The sequence below is a fragment of the Fusarium odoratissimum genome (assembly GCF_000260195.1).
Source record: "Fusarium odoratissimum NRRL 54006 unplaced genomic scaffold supercont1.25, whole genome shotgun sequence".
NCBI lineage: Eukaryota > Fungi > Ascomycota > Sordariomycetes > Hypocreales > Nectriaceae > Fusarium > Fusarium odoratissimum.
Genome location: NW_022158778.1, coordinates 36408 through 54708, shown reverse-complemented (window position 1 = coordinate 54708; position 18301 = coordinate 36408). Strand labels below are relative to the sequence as shown.

The window sequence follows — 18301 nt, the reverse complement described above, 5'->3', positions numbered from 1 at the left end:
TTATATACCAGGTTAAATCTCCATTCCTCTCACAAGAATACTACATGACAGAAAAGAGCAAAAAAGAAAAATTCCTATTTTCTTTTTAAAAAAAACAAATCTCGAATACTCTCAAAGAGCTCCTGTCTCCCAAAAAGTATGCTCCGTGCCGTACCTCAATTGGAGCTTGGGAGCATAGTATGCGGTTCTGTAAGTGTTCCTTATCGATAAGCGTTTATTATAAAGGACAGTAGCTTCATTGTCGCAACAACAATCAAACCTCCCCCAGCGCATCCTCACCACAGTCATCGCGATGGCCCAACAAGATGGGCCCATCGCCTCCATCGCGGAGCCAGGCATCAAGGCTCAAGGACAACTACTCCACGAAATGCGCAAGGAGGTCGCGAACCTTCTCAACAGGTCTGCTACTGGCTTTCCCGGTGCGCAGCCCGTAAGCTTCGCCCGTCAGCATCTCGAGGAGCTCGCTCAGCACGAGTAAGATTGACATGGAACGCTATCTCGCGACCTAGAACCTACAGCTAACGGTGATCTTGTAGTTACTACGTAGTTGAAAAGTCCGACGGTATCAGATATCTCCTCTATTCGACAACAGACGAGAATGGAAACGAGGCTCACTACCTAATCGATCGCAAAAACGACTTTTGGTTCATCACGAACAGGAGCCTGCACTTTCCTCTCGAGAACTCCCCAGAAGCATTTCACACGAACACGCTGATCGACGGTGAACTGGTTTGGGACACAGGCTCCGACGGGAAGCGCGTCCCCATGTTTCTGGTATTTGACTGTCTGGTGCTGGATGGTGCCCTGCTCATGGAACGAACACTCGACAAGCGGCTCGCATATTTCGACCAACGATTCTACCGCCCCTACAAGAAGCTTTATCAGGAATATCCTCAGGAACTAGAGTTCCAGCCCTTCTACGTGGAGATGAAGAAACCCCAATTTGCCTACGCCATTGATATGATGTTCAGAGATATCCTCCCCAAGCTAAAGCACGGCAACGACGGTCTGATCTTCACCTGTCGCACCACTGCTTACAAACACGGCACCGACAACCACATCTTGAAATGGAAGCCGCCAGAGGAGAACACTGTAGACTGCCGCCTGTCCCTGGACTTTGTGGAAGTTGAGCCCAACGACGAGGAGCGTCGCGAAGGCATCACTGAGCCATTCATTGATTATGACAGCGTCCCCAAGGCTGACTTGTACGTCTACGCAGGGGGTAACGGCCCCGAAAAGTACGAGTATTTCAACAGCGTGTTCATCTCCGAGGAGGAGTGGGAGACTCTCAAGTCGCTAAACGATCCGCTTAACTGGCGAGTGGTTGAATGTAACATCGATGAGCAAGGTCGGTGGCGCATTGTGCGCTTCCGTGATGACAAGAACGAGGCCAACCACATCAGCACAACTAAGAGTGTGCTTCAAAGCATCGAGGATCGGGTTTCGGAAAAGGACCTGTACAGAGCAGCTGGGGAAATCAAGAATGCCTGGAAGGCTCGGGCGAGTAGGGGCCCTGCAAGATAGATTAATCGACAGGCAAACACGGCGTCCGGGGATATTGGTTCTGTATCGATAGGGCAAGGCGTTGGGAAAGGATTATGGATAGGAGATTCTCATATTTCACCACTGCACCACATAGCATCTCGCAAGTTTGATTTGAACAGACACACCTTCTTAAATACATTCATAGCCTATATGAAATTAGGAGATATTGACAAACCTCAAAGCAACATCAACATCAAGAATTCGGCGCCGAAATTAAAGTACCCATGCTGCGATATTGAACTTTTTTATCTATACCTAGCTCCCGGCGTCCCCTTATTCATTGCCTAGGTACGCAGCATAGCGCAAGCCAAGAGCGGATTTACAGATCATCTCAATTCCATTTCCAGTTTGGATACCAAGTCCAATGCCAGTTCTGACCGCTGAAACTCCAATTCTCCTAACGTGGTCCTTGCACGTCTTGCGAGTGCTTTCTTGCCATTCCTTTCCTTGATCAAGTTTTCTCAAAAGGGCAGCATATGCGCCGATTACTCCGTCCAAGCTCAGAGTGCAAACATGATAATGGCCACCAGCATAACGGTGCAGCTAAGATTGGTGGTCCCGCTGGTACCACCCCACCCACGAGGCTCGGGCTTCTTGGTGCCTCCTGAGACGACAACAGGAGTCGGAGTAGGTACAGTAGGCACAACAGTAACGCTACCGGATGGACCCGGCAGTAAGGTATTGTTGGCGGTTGGGTAAGGTGGGTAAGCAGGAGGCGGAACCATGATAGTTGTTGTAGAGGTCGGGGGCACACCAGCAGTTTCGTAAACAGTCGTTGTGGAGCTACTGGAAGGAGAAACTGACACGATGGGTGAACATTCTGGGCATTTGCTAGTCAAAGTGACAGTGATGAATGAGTCGGGAGCTGTGATGGTCTTCTCAACAGTGGTGTACTGGGTGACAGTGCTCAGACCTTCCCGAGGAGGATAGAGACTTTGAATGGTAATAGTTGTGTGCGGTTTAGGGAGGGGCGAGGACACCTCGAAAGTTTTCGTGATGGTCTCAGGGCTGGCGGTGGTGAGGGCATCGGACGAACCAACAGTGAGAGAAAAATCGGTCTTGCTCTCAGTCACAGTCTGTGGGTTACCAGTGACGATGGCATCAGATGGACCACTGGTGAGAGAGAAATCAGTTTCGTTCTCGGTCACAGTCTGTGGATTGCCGGTGACGATGGCATCAGATGGACCACTGGTGAGAGAGAAATCAGTTTCGTTCTCGGTCACAGTCTGTGGGTTGCCGGTCACGGTGGCTCCAACAGCGTCACCCGAGGAGTCCTGGGAGGCCATGTCGTTAGGTATAGTGACCGTGTAGCTCTCGGTCATGGTAACGACCTGAACCTCACAGTATTCGGTAGTGCTCTCCCGTGTGGTGACAGAAACAGACAGGGCTTCACCAGGCACAGTGACATAGCGGGTTCCAGTAACGGTTGCAACCTCGGTGACCACATCAGCATTCGAGGTGTAACTGACGCCATAGATTGTAGATAGAGCCGTCTTAGTCCTGTCTCTAGGGGTCAGTGGCTTCTTGGGCATCATAAAAGTACCTGGGAGTCGGGGACATACGAGATTGGGTATGAAGCACCGGTGCTCTCGAGATGGCGAGCAACGTTGTGCACCTGATCACCTGAAAGAAAATCGACAGTGCCGCGCTCCTGATCGTGGAAGAACTTTAAGTTGGCTGTTACCTGGTTAGTTTGTCACAAGCCGTGGCAACAACGAGTTCCAAAAACATACCGTAGACTGCGCCAACAACACCCATGCCAAACATGACGAGAATTGCACATATGATAATCACAAAAGCAACAAGCAGCTTGACGAAGAATGGAGATCTCTTCTTCTTGCTATCCCCGGACATTCGAGGAATTTGGCCCTCGCCCTTCTCGGAATCCATCAAGTCCGCCACTGGAGATGGAATCAGCCTTGGAGAGTACTGGAAAACAGCTGTGGACGTACTTGGATCAAAATTGATAGTGAGTAATACTGGATAATCAAAGTGACTGCTAGTGTGATCAGCAAATTATTCGCCGGGCAAGTAAAAAGACACGGGCGCAGTTCGTGATGAGAGCGATGCAGCGCCTGATACCCAAGACCAAGTGGAAGACAGTGCTATAAGTAACAAAAGAAAAGAAAAGAAAATATACATACCGGTCGAGCGGATAGAATAAGGCCTTTTCTGTTTGGAAAGACAAATTATGTTAGACGACGTTGGAGTAACGAAGTTTGGAAGATGGGGGAGTAGAGTAGAAACGAGAGACGAGGAGAGGAGGATATAGTGAGGGTGGGAGAGGGAAAGGAGCGGACGGCCTGCTAAGTGATTCAAGGAAAGAAGTAGGGCTGGAAGGAGGTTCCATGGCGGCGAGAGAAGGCAAAATCAATAAACAGAGCAGGAGAGGCAGTGATTCATTATGGCACCAAGAAAGAGCAGGGCTGCATGTTGCTCTGCTGGCTGGTTGGCAGCTGGCAGCTGGCAGCCAGTGGCAGGCTTAACGCTTGCAATAACTCTCAACATCCTGTCTACTAGCACCTACCTTAGGAGAATGGAGTTTCAAGGTGAAGCAGCGATCGCAAATCTTGAAGAACGGAGAATGTTGGCTTACATTGAACTCAGGCGATTTCAGTTGCCTTGTTTCCTTCGTTAGTCGCGTGTCAAACGGGAGTTGAACAGATCTTTCAGTGGAAAGGTGACTAAAAAGACCAGCCTGTTTTAAAGAGAGAAGAGGCATGAAATAGGAGGGAAGGAAGAGATGTCGCATTCTTCTTCTAAGGGGGCAACGGCTCAACTTGTACTCAACAGCTTGCCACCAAAGCACTACAGGCAGTGGAGATAACCCTCGCAACACCATCTTCTACTTCCATCAACGGGAGATCCCCTTTCATAGGCGAGTACAAGTTAATCATCCCGTGGGCTGCCACTTACAGGGTGGCAAAATGATTCGACACGCGGCAAACAATGCGGCCAAACTTGTGCAACAGAGATCTATCCTGAATTGCTCCAGGCCGAAACCGCAAGGGAACTTTCTAGCATGAAACCTCAAAATGGAGGCTCTGTGTGTCAAATTCGCCTCACGGTGAAATGAAGCAAACATACCATGGTCGTACATAAACGGCTCTGTTGCAACGATTCCAGTATCACCGTGTTCGCAACACTTGTATCCAATGCCGTGTATGTATGTACCAGCAGAGCCAGTCGAGTTGAATTAGCGGTTAATTGATGAGCCTCAAGATACGAAGATTAATATGTGATGACAAAAGGTAATACAGAAAAGGTAGTGCTCGTGATGTTGCTGTCTCTCAACTCTCACTTGGGAGCCGTTAACTTGGGAGCTTGGCATGTCTCTGTCCATGGACCATCTACATTGGCTTCAGTAACCAACGTGGAGTTCCATTACTGCCTAGGTAGGTAGTTAAAGGTACATATATTCAGAAAGCTATGCCTGAATATGGCATCCCTCACGATTCCTCGAACGACGCTTAGTTGTCAGACAGCGCGGGCCACATAATCCCCCATCAGGAGCCACGACCAGTAGACAAAACAGTGGTAGCTCACAATGGAGGTTTTCGTTGGTTACTTTAACCTATACCTATCTCCAAGACAGGGAGCATTCTAGCAAAGGACATGAATAGGGCGATCATGAGAGGAACAAATTAACGTCTTGGTGTAAAGTTCCAGATCGGAGCCAAATTAACGTCTCAGTCAATACATAAACCAAAAATGACGTGTAAGATTGTCGAAAGGGGGTTAAATAGTCGTGCAATTGTGATTCAAAAAGAGACTTGAGGTTGGAGTTTTATGTAAGTAGCTAAGGTACCTTAGCCAAAAACATGAGCTCAGTAGAAGCATAAACATCAAGGACATATCCTATTGGTGGGGCAGCAACCCAGGCTGTTCAGGCAGTGACTCAATTAGGTATAAGGTAGGTACCTAGCTTGGCTCTCTGGTGCTAGCTCCTGTTCATGCTGCTTGGCTACCTACCCACCCAACGTCCGTCCCCCATCGAAGTGGAAGTGGAAGTGGAAGTGGAGTGGCTAACGTCCAAAACCAAAAGTAAGGTCGCGTCGCGTGCACGGAACACGCCTCCGCTTATCACAAGAACATCTCTCCCACTTCGTGTCTGACCTTTAATTTATCGTCGCCCTCGAGATTTTGCTGTCTTTACGATACCTGACTCCATCGCTCTGAAATTACCATACTGGCGCTGCCTCCACCGGTGCTGGTATTGCAGTGGTCAGGTCTTTGCTACAGCAAGCGCATGCGATGCGGTGTTAGGACAATTACGCACCCCAAATTTCGTATCCCAGCAACTCCAATAATCACAACACACCGTCTGCCGAAGCATTCTTATTGAGTTCGCTCCTAGGCCCTCCAGCTCCTTCAAAAGAAGAATTCAATTGGCGGTTTTTGTATAGCGCATGATGGCGCGTCGTCGGCGCGTCGAGAAGCCTGCCCAAGTGGAGGAGGAGGAGGAAGTCGTTGAGCGGGAAGATGAGCAAGACCAAGAAGAAGAACAGCACGAAGAGCGCGACCATGACTCAGAGAATGAGGAGGAGGGCGAGCAACGCAGCTTGACTTTCGACGAAGAAATTTCCTGGAAACCCGCCAAGCCAATTCCTACGAGCACTCTGATAAAACGACTCGACAAATTATCCAAGGAGCTCTCCGATCTCGATCAAGGTGCCGCCGACCTGGACTCCATCAGAGATGTGGCCAAACAATTGGGACACCGTAACCTACTTCAGCACAAGGATGGCGGTGTCAAGGCATACACAGCATGCTGCCTAGTCGATATTCTTCGACTCTTCGTTCCCGATGCTCCTTTTACCGACGACCAGATCAAAGTGTGTTTGGCACGATTCTTCATCTATATCTGTACCATGCTAACATGCTCCAGATGATATTCACCTTGTTCATCAAGGATATCCTACCGGCTCTGCACGATCCCACAAATCCATATGACAGCCAGCATAAATACGTTTTGGCATCTCTTACGGAAGTCAAGAGTATTTTACTCCTCCACCAAATCTCCAACGCTGACGATCTACTGTTACGACTCTTCAACAGCACATTTGACGGAGTATCGGCATCTGGTTCTAAGGCAGCATCTGAGGAACAGGTCGCTAAAGACGTTGAGATTCACCTGACAGAAATGCTAATGCAGTTGATTGACGAGGCCGAGAGTGTGTCGGCTTCTGTTGTCGACGCGATTATCAGTCAGTTTCTGAGAGCTGCTCCTCCCGGTGGAAATCGACATAAAGGACAGAACGGGAATCAATCCACTCTTCTTCTCAAGGAAGAACCACCAGCATATGTCATGGCGAAAAATATATGCAATGGATGTTCCGATAAAATGGCACGTTACGTGAGTCAATACTTCAGTGACGTTATTCTTAACGCTTCCGGCTTCGCTACCAAATCCAATGGGCAGCGACATGCGGATGATTCTGATGATGAAGACGGGACTCTGGGCCCATCAGAGGCAGATCTGAGGAGTCTCCGCCAAGCCCATCTACTCATTCGCGAACTGTGGCGAGCCGCCCCGACAGTTCTTTCCAACGTGGTACCGCAGCTCGATGCTGAGCTTTCAGCCGACAATGTGCATCTTCGTCAAATCGCCACAGAGACGATTGGCGACATGGTTTCAGGCATTGGTGCAGCGGGACCACCACCTCCTCCTTCGTTGGAACCAGCGGCTTATCCTCCCATAAAATTACTGGACGACACTCCACCCCCAGCCGTCGAGAACGTCTTGACAAAACCTTACTCACCTCAGTCTTTTGCTCAAATACATCATGCCGCGTATCGCAACTTCGTTGGGAGAAAGAATGACAAGGCCGCCATCATTCGTGCGGCTTGGATCTCTGCTGCTGGTTATATATTGGCCACGTCTGCAGGGGGCATTGGTCTTAGCCGCGAAGAGGAGAACGAGCTCATCAAGGCACTCTACGAAAAGCTCAATGACAGCGAAGAGAAAGTTCGGCTGGCTGCGGTACAAGCAGTCGAGCTGTTTGACTTCCGCGACATCGTTCTGAAACTTGGAGCTCTCGGAGGCGTAGAGAAGACTGGCTCAATATTTGCCAGCTTGGCGGATCGATCTCGTGATAAGAAGCCCGCCGTACGTGTTGAAGCCATGGTTCTACTGGCAAAGTTGTGGTCAGTTGGTGCTGGGGAAATTGCTGATGGACAAGAGGCTGTCATATCCTGCTTAGGTGGTGTGCCTTCCCGCATCCTCAGTGTGTGGTATATCGGCGATGAGGATCTCATCATTCTTCTTGAACGGGTCATGTTCGAGTGTTTGGTCCCTTTGAAGTATCCCTTCATAAAGGGCGTAAAATCAAAGGCGGCCTCTCAGTCGCAGACGGCCAATAGCCAGGCGGATCAGGACAAAATTCGCGCAGAGAGGATCCTACTGTTGCTTAAGTCACTGGATGCGTCTGCCAAGAGGGCTTTTTTCATTATGCAGGCCCGTCAGCCCCAGGTTGCCAAGGGAGTTGAAGTATTCATTCAGCAATGTGAAGCCTATAACGGGGGGGTGATCAATGCAAACGAGGAAAAGGTCAAAGCCGCCTTGAGCAAGACCTTCCAGTGGTTCGGTGCGTTTTTCCCGGATCCGCTCAAGGTCCGTAGCGATCTCCAGAAGTTCGCGAAACTCAACGATCGCCGTTGTTACCAGCTTCTCAAGTTTATTATTGCATCCGATACCGAATATCTACATGTCCGAAGAGCCATCAAGGAGTTGATTGCCAAGGTCCAAGGTAACCCAGGGTCAGCGAGCTGTTTGGATACCCTCATCCCTCTAATTTACCGGGCTGGCTCTTTGATGTATAATCGGAGTCACTTGGCTACAATCATGGACTACTCCAAGAATGACAAAGCTGGATTCTCTACAGTTGCCCATGAGATCTTGAATGATATATCACAGCGAAATCCTGCGCTTTTCAAGGCTCATTCGGACAATCTCAGAAAGGAGATCATCAGCCAAGCACCGTCAGGCAGCCAGCCTAACGAGCCCGCCGTGGTGGATATTCTCAAGGCATACTCGTCCTATTCCAAAAGATATCCCCAGGAGATTACCTATGACAAGAAGTTCATTCAGGTTCTTATGGATTACGCCTTATGTGGGGTTCCTGCCAGAAGTGCCAAGTATGCCGTCAACATTCTGCTTGCTAAGAACGATGACAAGAGTAAAGTTACCGCCACCGCTCTTCTGCAAAGAATCATGAAGGACTTCAAGTATGGCTCGCCGAATTTCTTGACAAGATTGGCTGCAGTCAGCCAGCTTGAACGTCTAGCACCAACAGTCACTCTAGACTTTGATGAGACAATCAACGACTTGACAATCAAGCAAATTCTGCGTCAAGTCCGTACTAATGACAAGAACCCTGAGGTTTCCTGGGTCGAGGATGAGGACATGAATGAGGAACTACAAGCAAAATGTCTTGCCATGAGGACACTGGTCAATCAAGCGCTCGCGAATCAGGACGACGATGACTCCCTGACTCGAGTGAAACTGGTCTTTAAACTCCTGAAAGAATTTGTGGTGCAAGAAGGAGAGTTTTGCAAAGTCAAGGATACTCCATTGGCTCACAAAAAACGACTCAGACTTCTTGCTGGACTTCTGATCCTGAAACTATGTACTGTCAAAAAATACGATGACGAGTTTGATCCCGCTAGCTTCAACAAGCTTGCAGAGCTCGTGCAAGACACAGAACTTGAGGTTCGTCGTCATTTCATGGAGAAATTACAAAGCTACATCACTCAAGGAAGATTACGGGCGAGATTTTACACAATGCTCTTCTTGGCTGCTTTCGAGCCAGCAGCAGAACTCAAAAGCCGGGTAGAAACCTGGTTGAGATCCAGAGCCCGACTCTTTGCTCAAAACAGGGCTCACGTACTCGAGGCCATGATTAGTCGCTTCATTCCTCTACTGGCTCACCATCCTGACTACAGCTCTGACGTTGATGACCTGGCTGATTTCGCCAACTATTTCGTCTTTTATCTTAATACTTGTGCAACAGAAGAGAACATTTCATTGATCTACAAGTACGCTGAGCGTGTCAAGCAAACGCGCGATGCACTGAACCCCGAGGCTAGTGAGCGGATATATGTGCTGGCTGATATCGCAATGGCAGTCACACGCAAGTGGCAAGAGAGGAAAAACTGGGTTTTCCAGGCTTATTCGGGCAATGTCGGCCTGCCAAGCGGTCTTGTGCAAAGCTTGCCGTCGAGTAGCGTTGCCCATGAGATTGCCCAGAAGCAATATATGCCAGAAGAGCTGGACGAGAAGTTGGACGAACTGCTCAAAGCTGCCGATCGCAAGAAGGTTTGTGCTCCTTAGTCGCTATGAAGATTACTCCTAATGATTGATCATAGAAACGAAAATCAACGGGAGAAAAGCAGGATCCTCCAGCAAAGAGGGTGAGAACTCAAGTCAAGACAGCCATCCGAGAGAAGCGTGATAGCAGGCCCAAAAAGGTCCCGAAACCTAAGAAATCCAAGCCAGTCAAAGACACACCACCGCCTTCAGAACGTCGTCGCAGTGGTAGAGCTCATAAGGTGTCTGTCTATACAGAGCGAGAAGACGAAGAAGACGAGGAGGAGATGCTGGAGGGCGTGGCCGACTGGGAATATCCAGAAAATGATAGTGAAGGTGGCGAGGCCAGTTCAGGCGACGATGAATCAGAGCTTTCGGATGCCCCCCCAGAGGAAGACGATGAAGATGACAATAATAAGGCATCGGACAACGACGAGCCTCCAGAACCGGAAGCGGATAAGCCTGGAGAACCCAGATTCAACGGAAGAAACGCAGCTCCAGCACTGAAGAGCAGGGGTGCGTCTAAGCCACCTGTCAAGGCCAGTGTTCTTGCAGAGGTAAAGCGACCAACGAGGTCAACGAGGTCACGACGGGGCAAGGGCACAGACGATATGGAAATTGATGCTGACGAGTAATCAAGGGGCCAAGTACCATGGTCGGGATTACAGGATGCCAATATTTTGAAATCATGCCTCTTCTATTATTATTGGGTCTGATATTTCTCTCTTATATAGGTACAAGAGTGGTGACAAAGCTGATGAGATTTGGGGAGTCCGTTTGGCTTCTATCATACAGGGAAGGGAGTCTTTGGTTTGTGGGTAATTGTCTTGTCGTATACCCTCTCATACGGGACTCTAGCAATAGCATTTCGTTTTCATGACATTTCAATCTCGATTTACAAGTCATGAGCGACCTCAGACTCATATTGTATGTACCTAAAAGGCCAGTCCTGTACATGTCAGGTATGGAAAACATGTAAGCAAACGCTCTGATATTGATATTTCACTCCCTGTCCTAGCCCAGCTGTACAGCGCCTAGTTCTCCCGTAGACTCCAAAATGAATAATAGACCAACCTGGAGGGAGGAAGAGACAGCTGTTCGTTTCGTCGGTTCCTCATGACCCCGTCATTCCCTTCTGTGCTCACAGAACTCGAGGCTTTATGTACAAAACAATGATGAAAATCCACCAGTCACTAACTCTCTGTCTTTGAAACTGAAAATCCTGATGCAAAGTAAATTTGAAAAGAACCAAGAACGCCCCTTTGTCATCGAGCAAGATGCAGCCCAAGAGAACAAGGCCGGGTAGTAAGGTATACATAGAGTGGCGAAATCTCTGTTTCACATGCTGCTTGAGAAGCGCCCGCGTAATAAATCGGAAACTCAAGGATTGGCCTCCCTCGCCACGCGCTTAGCAACAGCATTCTTGTGCCCTGAAAATTCGAGATGGGTCTCAAACTTCTTAACCGTCATATCTGGGCCAGGTGTATAGAGCTTAGTTGTACAGTCCAGGCAGCGGATACGCGGCAGCCAGGCATATTTGACACCTTCGGGCAGAGGCTGGCCTTGGATAGGTAGCTCTGTCACGGGGTGCAGATAGGAGTATTTCATCGTGGCCTCGAACCTGTCGCCACGGTTATAGGTCTTCTCTAATTCCTTGAGGGCATTGACAAGCCACTCAGGGGCCGGGGGCTGGAGAAGCATTGCAGTCAGTACCACTGTCGATGTGCGTATTATTCAAAGGCTTGGTGACCTACTGATGGCATGTGAGAAGACTGTCCAGGAACTGTCGGAGGGGCCGGTAATCGGCCAAGTTGACCTGGCGGAAGGGACGAGGATGGAGTTGCTGAAGCGTGAGGCATAGCGCTGGACGGGGTCGAAGGTGGCGGTGGCATGGATCTTGAGGGAGTGGAGGCGCTGGGTGCTCGTGGGAAGGACACTGGTGTCTGGGATGGCGGCCTCAAGTCTGAGTAGTCGCGGTTCATCAACCGCCTCAGCTTGTCGCGGGAGAGCTTGAGTGTCACGATCAAATGCGACGGCTCTTCTGTTTCCTCTCTGAACCGGCGGGAGGTCCTGGTCTCGTGGTGATGTGTGATGGCACTTGATTCAGGGGTTTCAGACCGGCCGAGGTTGGCCATTCTTTGCTGAGCTGCAGATGCAGCACCGCGCATACCTCGTGTTCGAGCAGTACCACCCGTGATTTGTGAGGGGGCGGGTGAATCAGGAGCTGAATCGTCGCTATCATCTGAATCTGAGATCTCTCCATCACGTACAACGCGCTTCGCCCTGGGGCCAGCAGCCCTTTTGTAGAGTCTACTCTCGTCAATGGTAGCTGCAGCCCCAGGCAAAACAGAAGAGACGACCAACGTTCGAATGGTTCTTTGCCTTTCTCTGAGATCGGGCAGCTGGGGACCTCCTCTTCTGTTGATCGATCTCTTCTGGCGACGCTGCTCACGGGAGAATATCGTCTCGTTCCGCTCCAGATCGGCTTCGCTGAGTTCGTAGAGATATGGTGCGTATTCCTTGGCCTGCTGCTGCGGTCGGAAGACAGTGGGGAGAGGTGTCTGGAGGAATGCGCCGACGAGATCAGGGTCTTCGACTGGTCGACCATCGAAAGGATGGCCAACGCTGTACAAACTTCTGGTAAAAAGTTGTGTCTGCTCTCGAATACAGTGTGCGATGGCGGTTGTAAATTCGCCAGATAGGGACAGATCCCGAGCCATATTGGCAGCAAAGTCCTCTGGCGAGTTTGACGGGTTATTGATTTCCCATTCGAACTGGTCAACAAGGGTATGCTGGCCAATCGTAATATTCAGCTTGACGAGGATTCGCATCTCGTCGTTTTTGTATGCTGAATAGGGGAGCTCGGGGTCAAGCGCATCATCTTCTGAATATACCAACGGGTAAAAGTCATTGAGCTGCTCCCGCATTTGATGCACGACCTGCTCGTATACCGGTTGAGACGCGGGGGGCTTTAGACCCATATCTTCAACAAGTTGCGCGGCGAACAATTCGACCTGCAGAAGCCTCTCGTGCAAGTTCCAGGTAAAAGTATCGCGCAGCTTGATCTTATCCCACTCAACCTCTAAACGCAACGGGACCAGCTCCTCGTGCTGCTCGGCCTGCTTCAACATATCCTTGCGCTTGTACTTGAGGGGTGGCGTCGTTCGTTGGCCAGGTCGGGGCTTCTGGGAGGGATAGATGATTCGTGAGGGTCCTTGGTTCTCTGTGTATCCATTGGCGAAGCCATTGTAGCCCTCTCCGTAGAGCCTCGACGGGGGGAACCATTGACGATACTCGGTGCGGACCTGGCGGTATTCTTGGATCTTGTCGCGCGTGTCGCTCATTATCTTGCGTGTCTGGTCGAGCTGACCGCCGAGCGCCGCGGCGGCGATGGCATCGCGGGTGATGTACCGCTCGACCATGAGTTTATCGAAGGACTCCTTCGTGCGCACTGGCATATTACTGGGAGAGTTTGAGGAGGACACATCCTTATCTGCGCCTGTGGCAGCCGAGCCCGTGGCCGGCGCCGAAGACGTTGACGCGGAGGGCTGAGCGGCCATGTTCAGACGGTAACGGGGCGCGGATCGCGGTCGCGGGTCGCGGCGCAGCGGAACTGCCGCGTTGGAAAGGAAACAAGCGAGAGTTTACAACTTTTTGTGTTCAGTACGCGGCGGATAGTTCGATGTCTTATCTGAGTGTTGTCCTTGGCCGGTGGAATCGGCGTTGTTGGGTGAAAGGCTAAAGGTTAAAAAGCGCGAGGCGACAAGGCTTGACGATTTGGCAAGTTCAGTTGCCAATGCTGGTGCAGGCTGGGACGTGAGGATTTCTGCCACGCTGGGACTAGGACGGGAGTTTGATCAGTCAGGGCGTCCTGTGGCTGGATGTAGTTGTACATTCTGTCGGCGTAATTTCCCGTCCGACTTGATGTATCTAGACTCGGCTGCGCCACCTGTGTCTATATCAGGTGTGGCTTGTAATTCGGTGACTACCTGACAGTTGCTCGTCGTTAAGTTGATGTCTTCTGCGTGCTTTCTTGTAGTACTTACTCTTTATTCTCATTACTTGTAGTCTGTCTGGTTTTTCTTTATCTCTGATTTGTCTTGGGATGCCTCATGTTACTATAGAGTTAGCAGTCTGGAGTCCCAAAGAACGACTGATCCTGAATAATGACGATGCCAAATTACAGCATATTACTGTTCTGAGCTATGTGATTAGGCTTGGTGTTTGGTAGATCATAAGGGCTTATGTTTATTGATAATATTTATTTTCTTGGCTGATTGTGAACCTTGACACATGAGATCATTGATGAGCTTTTAAGCTTAGGGTTGTGTTGTCGATGTTGATGTATGACTTATAACGGCTGAAGTCAAACAGCTTGCATGTGAAATGTCTATATATCGAATCCAAGTCATGATACACAAGTGCTCCATCTAATAAATCGCCATGTAGCAGCAAACTAAATTTGTGAATTGTTACTGAGAGCGGGACCTGGATACTTTAGGGTAGCCGACAGAGGCTCACAACGGACGGGAGTGGCCGACAGCCCAATATAGAAATAGTCCAGGGCTGGATGAAGTCATGATTTATAGCATGTGCTCATGGCCCCTCATTATCGAGACTGCCTTTTTAATTAAACGAATTGTGTCGCAAAAAAGGTGGTTATAACGTGAGAAAGTAAACAAGTGGAGAAATACAGCACATGCCCAAGCTCCCATACTAGAAAATCCTTTTACCGAGTGAATATCGTCGAGACAATGATCTACCAATGGCTTGGATCATCAAGGATTCCTCCCGTCCGTGTCTGCAAGCATGTGGCGGCTGCTTGCGCACACAAATACGACCACACTGCATGGATATTTATTCACTGATCCTATAGTTGAGTCATCGAGGAATGGCATGAGCTGGGCCAACAAGAGGCCCAATATGTATGCAACGACTCCTCGGGGAGAGTCACAACAAATCATGACAATATACTAGGCAAATACCTGATGCCAAATCCGGTGGATGGTAGGTAGGTAATGAATAAATACTGCCTCTTCAGGCTCTATCCTCCATCACCGTGCCTGAGATTGACCAGAACCCCTCCGCCAAATAGAAACCAAACCAAACCCTGTTGTCGAAACCCTCCCAGCTCAAACCCCACTTCCAAGTCCCCATTCCACACTGGGCGCTATTCGTATTGGATTGGATTCTGGATTCTTGTGTGCGCGTGCGACTGACCCAACCTGACTTGACTTGCTCAAGCTTTCATCCACTCTTCCCCGGCATTTGCATTTGCAGTTCTTCTTTCACCTTTTTAAACCCAACGAGTCAACAAATATTGCCCATCATGTCGTCCGAGACCAAGGAAACCGGTGAGTTCCCCGCCCGGAAAAAGCGTTACAAAGCGCTACAGTGCCCAATTAGCTGTCCCATCCCATCCCTTCCCTTCCATTAAGATCTCAGAGCTCCTTTGTAGCTCTGCCGTGCACTGGGCTGTCACGTCGGAGGCATACGACTGTTGCTGCCCCTCGTTGCTCCTCACTGCCCCGCCACCACAACGACATTACTGCGAATGCCCTCGTCATCAGTACCCCGCGATGGCCTCGCATGGGCACACCAATTTCGTCGCATTGAGCTCTATTGTGCTGACATAACCACACAGACTACTCTCTGGCCAACCCAGATACCCTTACCAAGTACAAGACCGCCGCTCAGATCTCCGAGAAGGTCCTTGCTGAGGTCTCCAAGCTCGTCGTCCCTGGCGCCAAGATTGTCGACATCTGCCAGCAGGGTGACAAGTTGATCGAAGAAGAAGTTGCCAAGGTTTACCGAGGAAAGAAGATCAACAAGGGTTCGTCACACACGCAAAACTTGGTCTATGGACATCGTTGAAGCTGACGCCACTTAAAAGGTTTCTCCCACCCCACTACCGTCTCCCCCTCGTCCTACGTCACTCCCTACACTCCTCTCACCTCCGACGAGGCTGAGGCCAATACCGAGATCAAGGATGGTGAGGCTATCAAGATCCAGCTCGGCGCCCAGATCGATGGCTTCGGTTCCATTGTCTGTGACACCGTGATTGCTACCCCAGAGGACAAGGCAGGCGACAAGATCACCGGTCGCACCGCTGACCTGGTTCTCGCCAACTACTATGTCAACGAGCTTCTCCTGCGACTGATGATCCCCCCCGGTCTCCTCGCCCAGGGCAGCGAGGAGGAGAAGGCCAAGGCTGCCTCCCAGAAGGCCCCTACACAGGCCAAGATCACCAGCCTCCTAGAAAAGGTCACCAAGGCCTACGAAGTTAACCTCGTCGAGAGCACCACCTCTTGGTTGTTCGACCACAACGAGATTGAGGGCAGCAAGAAGATTGTCCTTGCCCCCGCCGAGGGTACCAAGGGCGAGGGCGTTCCTGAGATCGGTGAGGTATGGGGTGTCGAGACCGGTGTCAGTCTGGGCTCGGGCAAGGTGAAGGGTCTTGATCAGCGTGCTACCCTCCACCGCCGCACCAACCAGACCTACGGTCTCAAGCGACCCACCTCGCGAAAGATCCTCAACGAGGTCCAGAAGAAGTTCGGCATCTTCCCCTTCAGCTTGCGACAGCTTGAGGACGAGCGTGATGCCAAGTCTGGTGTCGTTGAATGTGTCCGAGGCAACGTCTTCCGCCAATATGAGCTAGTTGGTGACAAGGACAACTCCCCTGTTGCTCGATATCTCACAACCCTTGGTAAGTCGCACGTCGAGAGGTTGACCAGTTCGAGAGTTGATACTGACACGACATGCAGCCATTACCAAGAACGGTATCACCAAGCTTGGTGGCCCACCTCCTCTGGACCTCGAGAAGTATGAGTCCGACAAGAAGATTGAGGATGAGGAGGTTCTCAAGATCCTGGAGCAGCCCCTGGCCAGAAACACCGGCAAGAAGAAGAGCAAGCCTAAGAAGAAGACCGCCAAGAAGGAGGACGATGAGGAGTAAAAGAAAACGACAAGATAAGACGGACAAGCTGGAGAGTTGCTGAACAATTGATGAAAGAATCCGAGGATAGGCAAACAAGAATCAAGTCAACCAGGATGCAAACCCAACATTCAGGCTCACAAGCTTCTCTACCGTTGGACGAGCTATGCGGATGAAAACACTTCCATCGAACAGAGTGGGCAGCTGGATGGTCAATATGCATGATTGGAATCTCGAAAAGCGAAACACACCGTGTTGGTCAGGTGGTCTGGCATGACCAGAAAGATATATATAAGTCTAACACAACCTGATACTGATCAACCATGGAATTCTGTCTATGTGATGCATGTTTGCAAGAGTTCAACCGAACTGATTGAATCGTTGAGGCATACCAAGGCAGGCTGGGCGCAATAGCGATAAGACTGACAAAGATGGTTAGCGAGAGGCAATATGACTGAGAATGCAAATTAGGGAGAACCCACGATACTGCGCACATATATTTCTGCGCAGGGGCTGACTCCCAAAGTGCTGAGTGAGCGTGAACCACTCTTTGTCATGCCCGCTGATGGCGCAGACCCCCCGACAGCATATGGTTTATGACGATATATGGCAGCAAAGTGCGGAGAGGAGAGGTCAGACAGTCGTCCAGTTATTGGTGATGTGGCTGCCTTGAGTGCTGGGACTTGCAGATAAGGGATGACCCGGCTGAGTCGTCGTTGAAACACAGTACCAACAGTGCCATGCCAATTTGATGTCTATTACTGTTGGCATAAGGCATCATATACCCGTCGTACTGTTAGCTGCAGATATGGAGGTGAGCCAAGCTAGCCCCTATTTATCCATTCATACAAACAACATGATGATTGACGCTACTCTCGAGTGTTATTACACATACTGACAAGATGGACAAAAAAAAAAGAGTTCGACATGAAATGATTGAGAATGTATGAGCTATCAGGCTCCAGCTGCACTCAGTAGCATATTGAGCGGGAGCTAGTGGATGGGTTGGGGAGTGAGTGTGGGTGGCTGGTTGCTGGGTGCGAGGGAGGAGAGCTCTATTAACTTCATTACCTGGAAGTTCAAGCTATTTTACCATGGGTTAAGACCCAGAGCTCTATGTGGAACTATGTAGAGAGATTAATAACAAGGGAAAGGATGAAAAAAAGAAAGATAATGAAGTAAAAAGTAGGAAAGGAGGCGAACTCGGGAAGGTGAGCACATGTAAATGAGTAAAGCCAGGGAGGGTGCTTAGAAGCTTCGGTGCAACAGGAGCCACTGAAAAGTAAGATATCTTAGTGGAGGACCTACCTAGACACAGGAAGCATGAAGAGCCACTTCCATCCCATCCAGTCCCTTCCCGGTTCACGAAAGTAGCAACCTAACCCGCGGTTTGTACTTGAACTATCACCTATAAATTACTGAATAAGAGGCTGAAAGAAACGGAAAGAAAAGAAAAGGGAAGCAGATAAGAAAAATCGACTTTACAGGTCAGGAACACTCTTTTCTCCCCGTTA

General features: G+C 49.9%; 5 protein-coding genes across 7 annotated transcripts; 3 read left to right on the top strand and 2 right to left on the bottom strand.

Moving 5' to 3' along the window:
• Positions 1-194: 194 nt before the first annotated feature.
• On the top strand, positions 195-1777 carry FOIG_12120 (mRNA guanylyltransferase). The gene is made up of 2 exons (XM_031212866.1): positions 195-474; positions 537-1777. Exons 1-2 carry the CDS (start codon positions 293-295, stop codon positions 1522-1524), a joined length of 1170 nt encoding a protein of 389 aa, XP_031057162.1. The 5' UTR covers positions 195-292; the 3' UTR covers positions 1525-1777.
• Positions 1778-2045: 268 nt separating this feature from the next.
• FOIG_12119 (uncharacterized protein) lies at positions 2046-3435 on the bottom strand (the record flags this gene model as incomplete). Its single annotated transcript, XM_031212865.1, has 3 exons — positions 2046-3045; positions 3108-3222; positions 3279-3435. 3 exons carry the CDS (start codon positions 3433-3435, stop codon positions 2046-2048), a joined length of 1272 nt encoding a protein of 423 aa, XP_031057161.1.
• Positions 3436-5487: 2052 nt separating this feature from the next.
• FOIG_12118 (sister chromatid cohesion protein PDS5) lies at positions 5488-13641 on the top strand. 2 transcript variants are annotated; one of them, XM_031212863.1, is made up of 3 exons: positions 5488-6380; positions 6434-9862; positions 9913-13641. In XM_031212863.1, exons 1-3 carry the CDS (start codon positions 5955-5957, stop codon positions 10486-10488), a joined length of 4431 nt encoding a protein of 1476 aa, XP_031057159.1. In that variant the 5' UTR covers positions 5488-5954; the 3' UTR covers positions 10489-13641. The 2 variants fall into 2 exon arrangements, with proteins under 2 accessions (XP_031057159.1, XP_031057160.1); XM_031212864.1 differs by lacking the exon at positions 9913-13641 and having other exon boundaries at positions 6434-9905.
• On the bottom strand, positions 10646-13658 carry FOIG_12117 (uncharacterized protein). The gene is made up of 2 exons (XM_031212862.1): positions 11608-13658; positions 10646-11542 (listed from the first exon to the last, which is right to left on the bottom strand). The coding sequence occupies exons 1-2, from the start codon at positions 13411-13413 to the stop codon at positions 11234-11236; spliced, it is 2115 nt and encodes a 704-aa protein (XP_031057158.1). The 5' UTR covers positions 13414-13658; the 3' UTR covers positions 10646-11233.
• Positions 13659-14563: 905 nt separating this feature from the next.
• Positions 14564-18195, top strand: FOIG_12116 (methionyl aminopeptidase). 2 transcript variants are annotated; one of them, XM_031212861.1, is made up of 7 exons: positions 14750-14778; positions 14831-14864; positions 14949-15207; positions 15498-15686; positions 15747-16559; positions 16618-17601; positions 17668-18195. In XM_031212861.1, the coding sequence occupies exons 3-6, from the start codon at positions 15183-15185 to the stop codon at positions 16806-16808; spliced, it is 1218 nt and encodes a 405-aa protein (XP_031057157.1). In that variant the 5' UTR covers positions 14750-14778; positions 14831-14864; positions 14949-15182; the 3' UTR covers positions 16809-17601; positions 17668-18195. The 2 variants fall into 2 exon arrangements, with proteins under 2 accessions (XP_031057156.1, XP_031057157.1); XM_031212860.1 differs by having other exon boundaries at positions 14564-15207; positions 16618-18195.
• Positions 18196-18301: the final 106 nt, after the last annotated feature.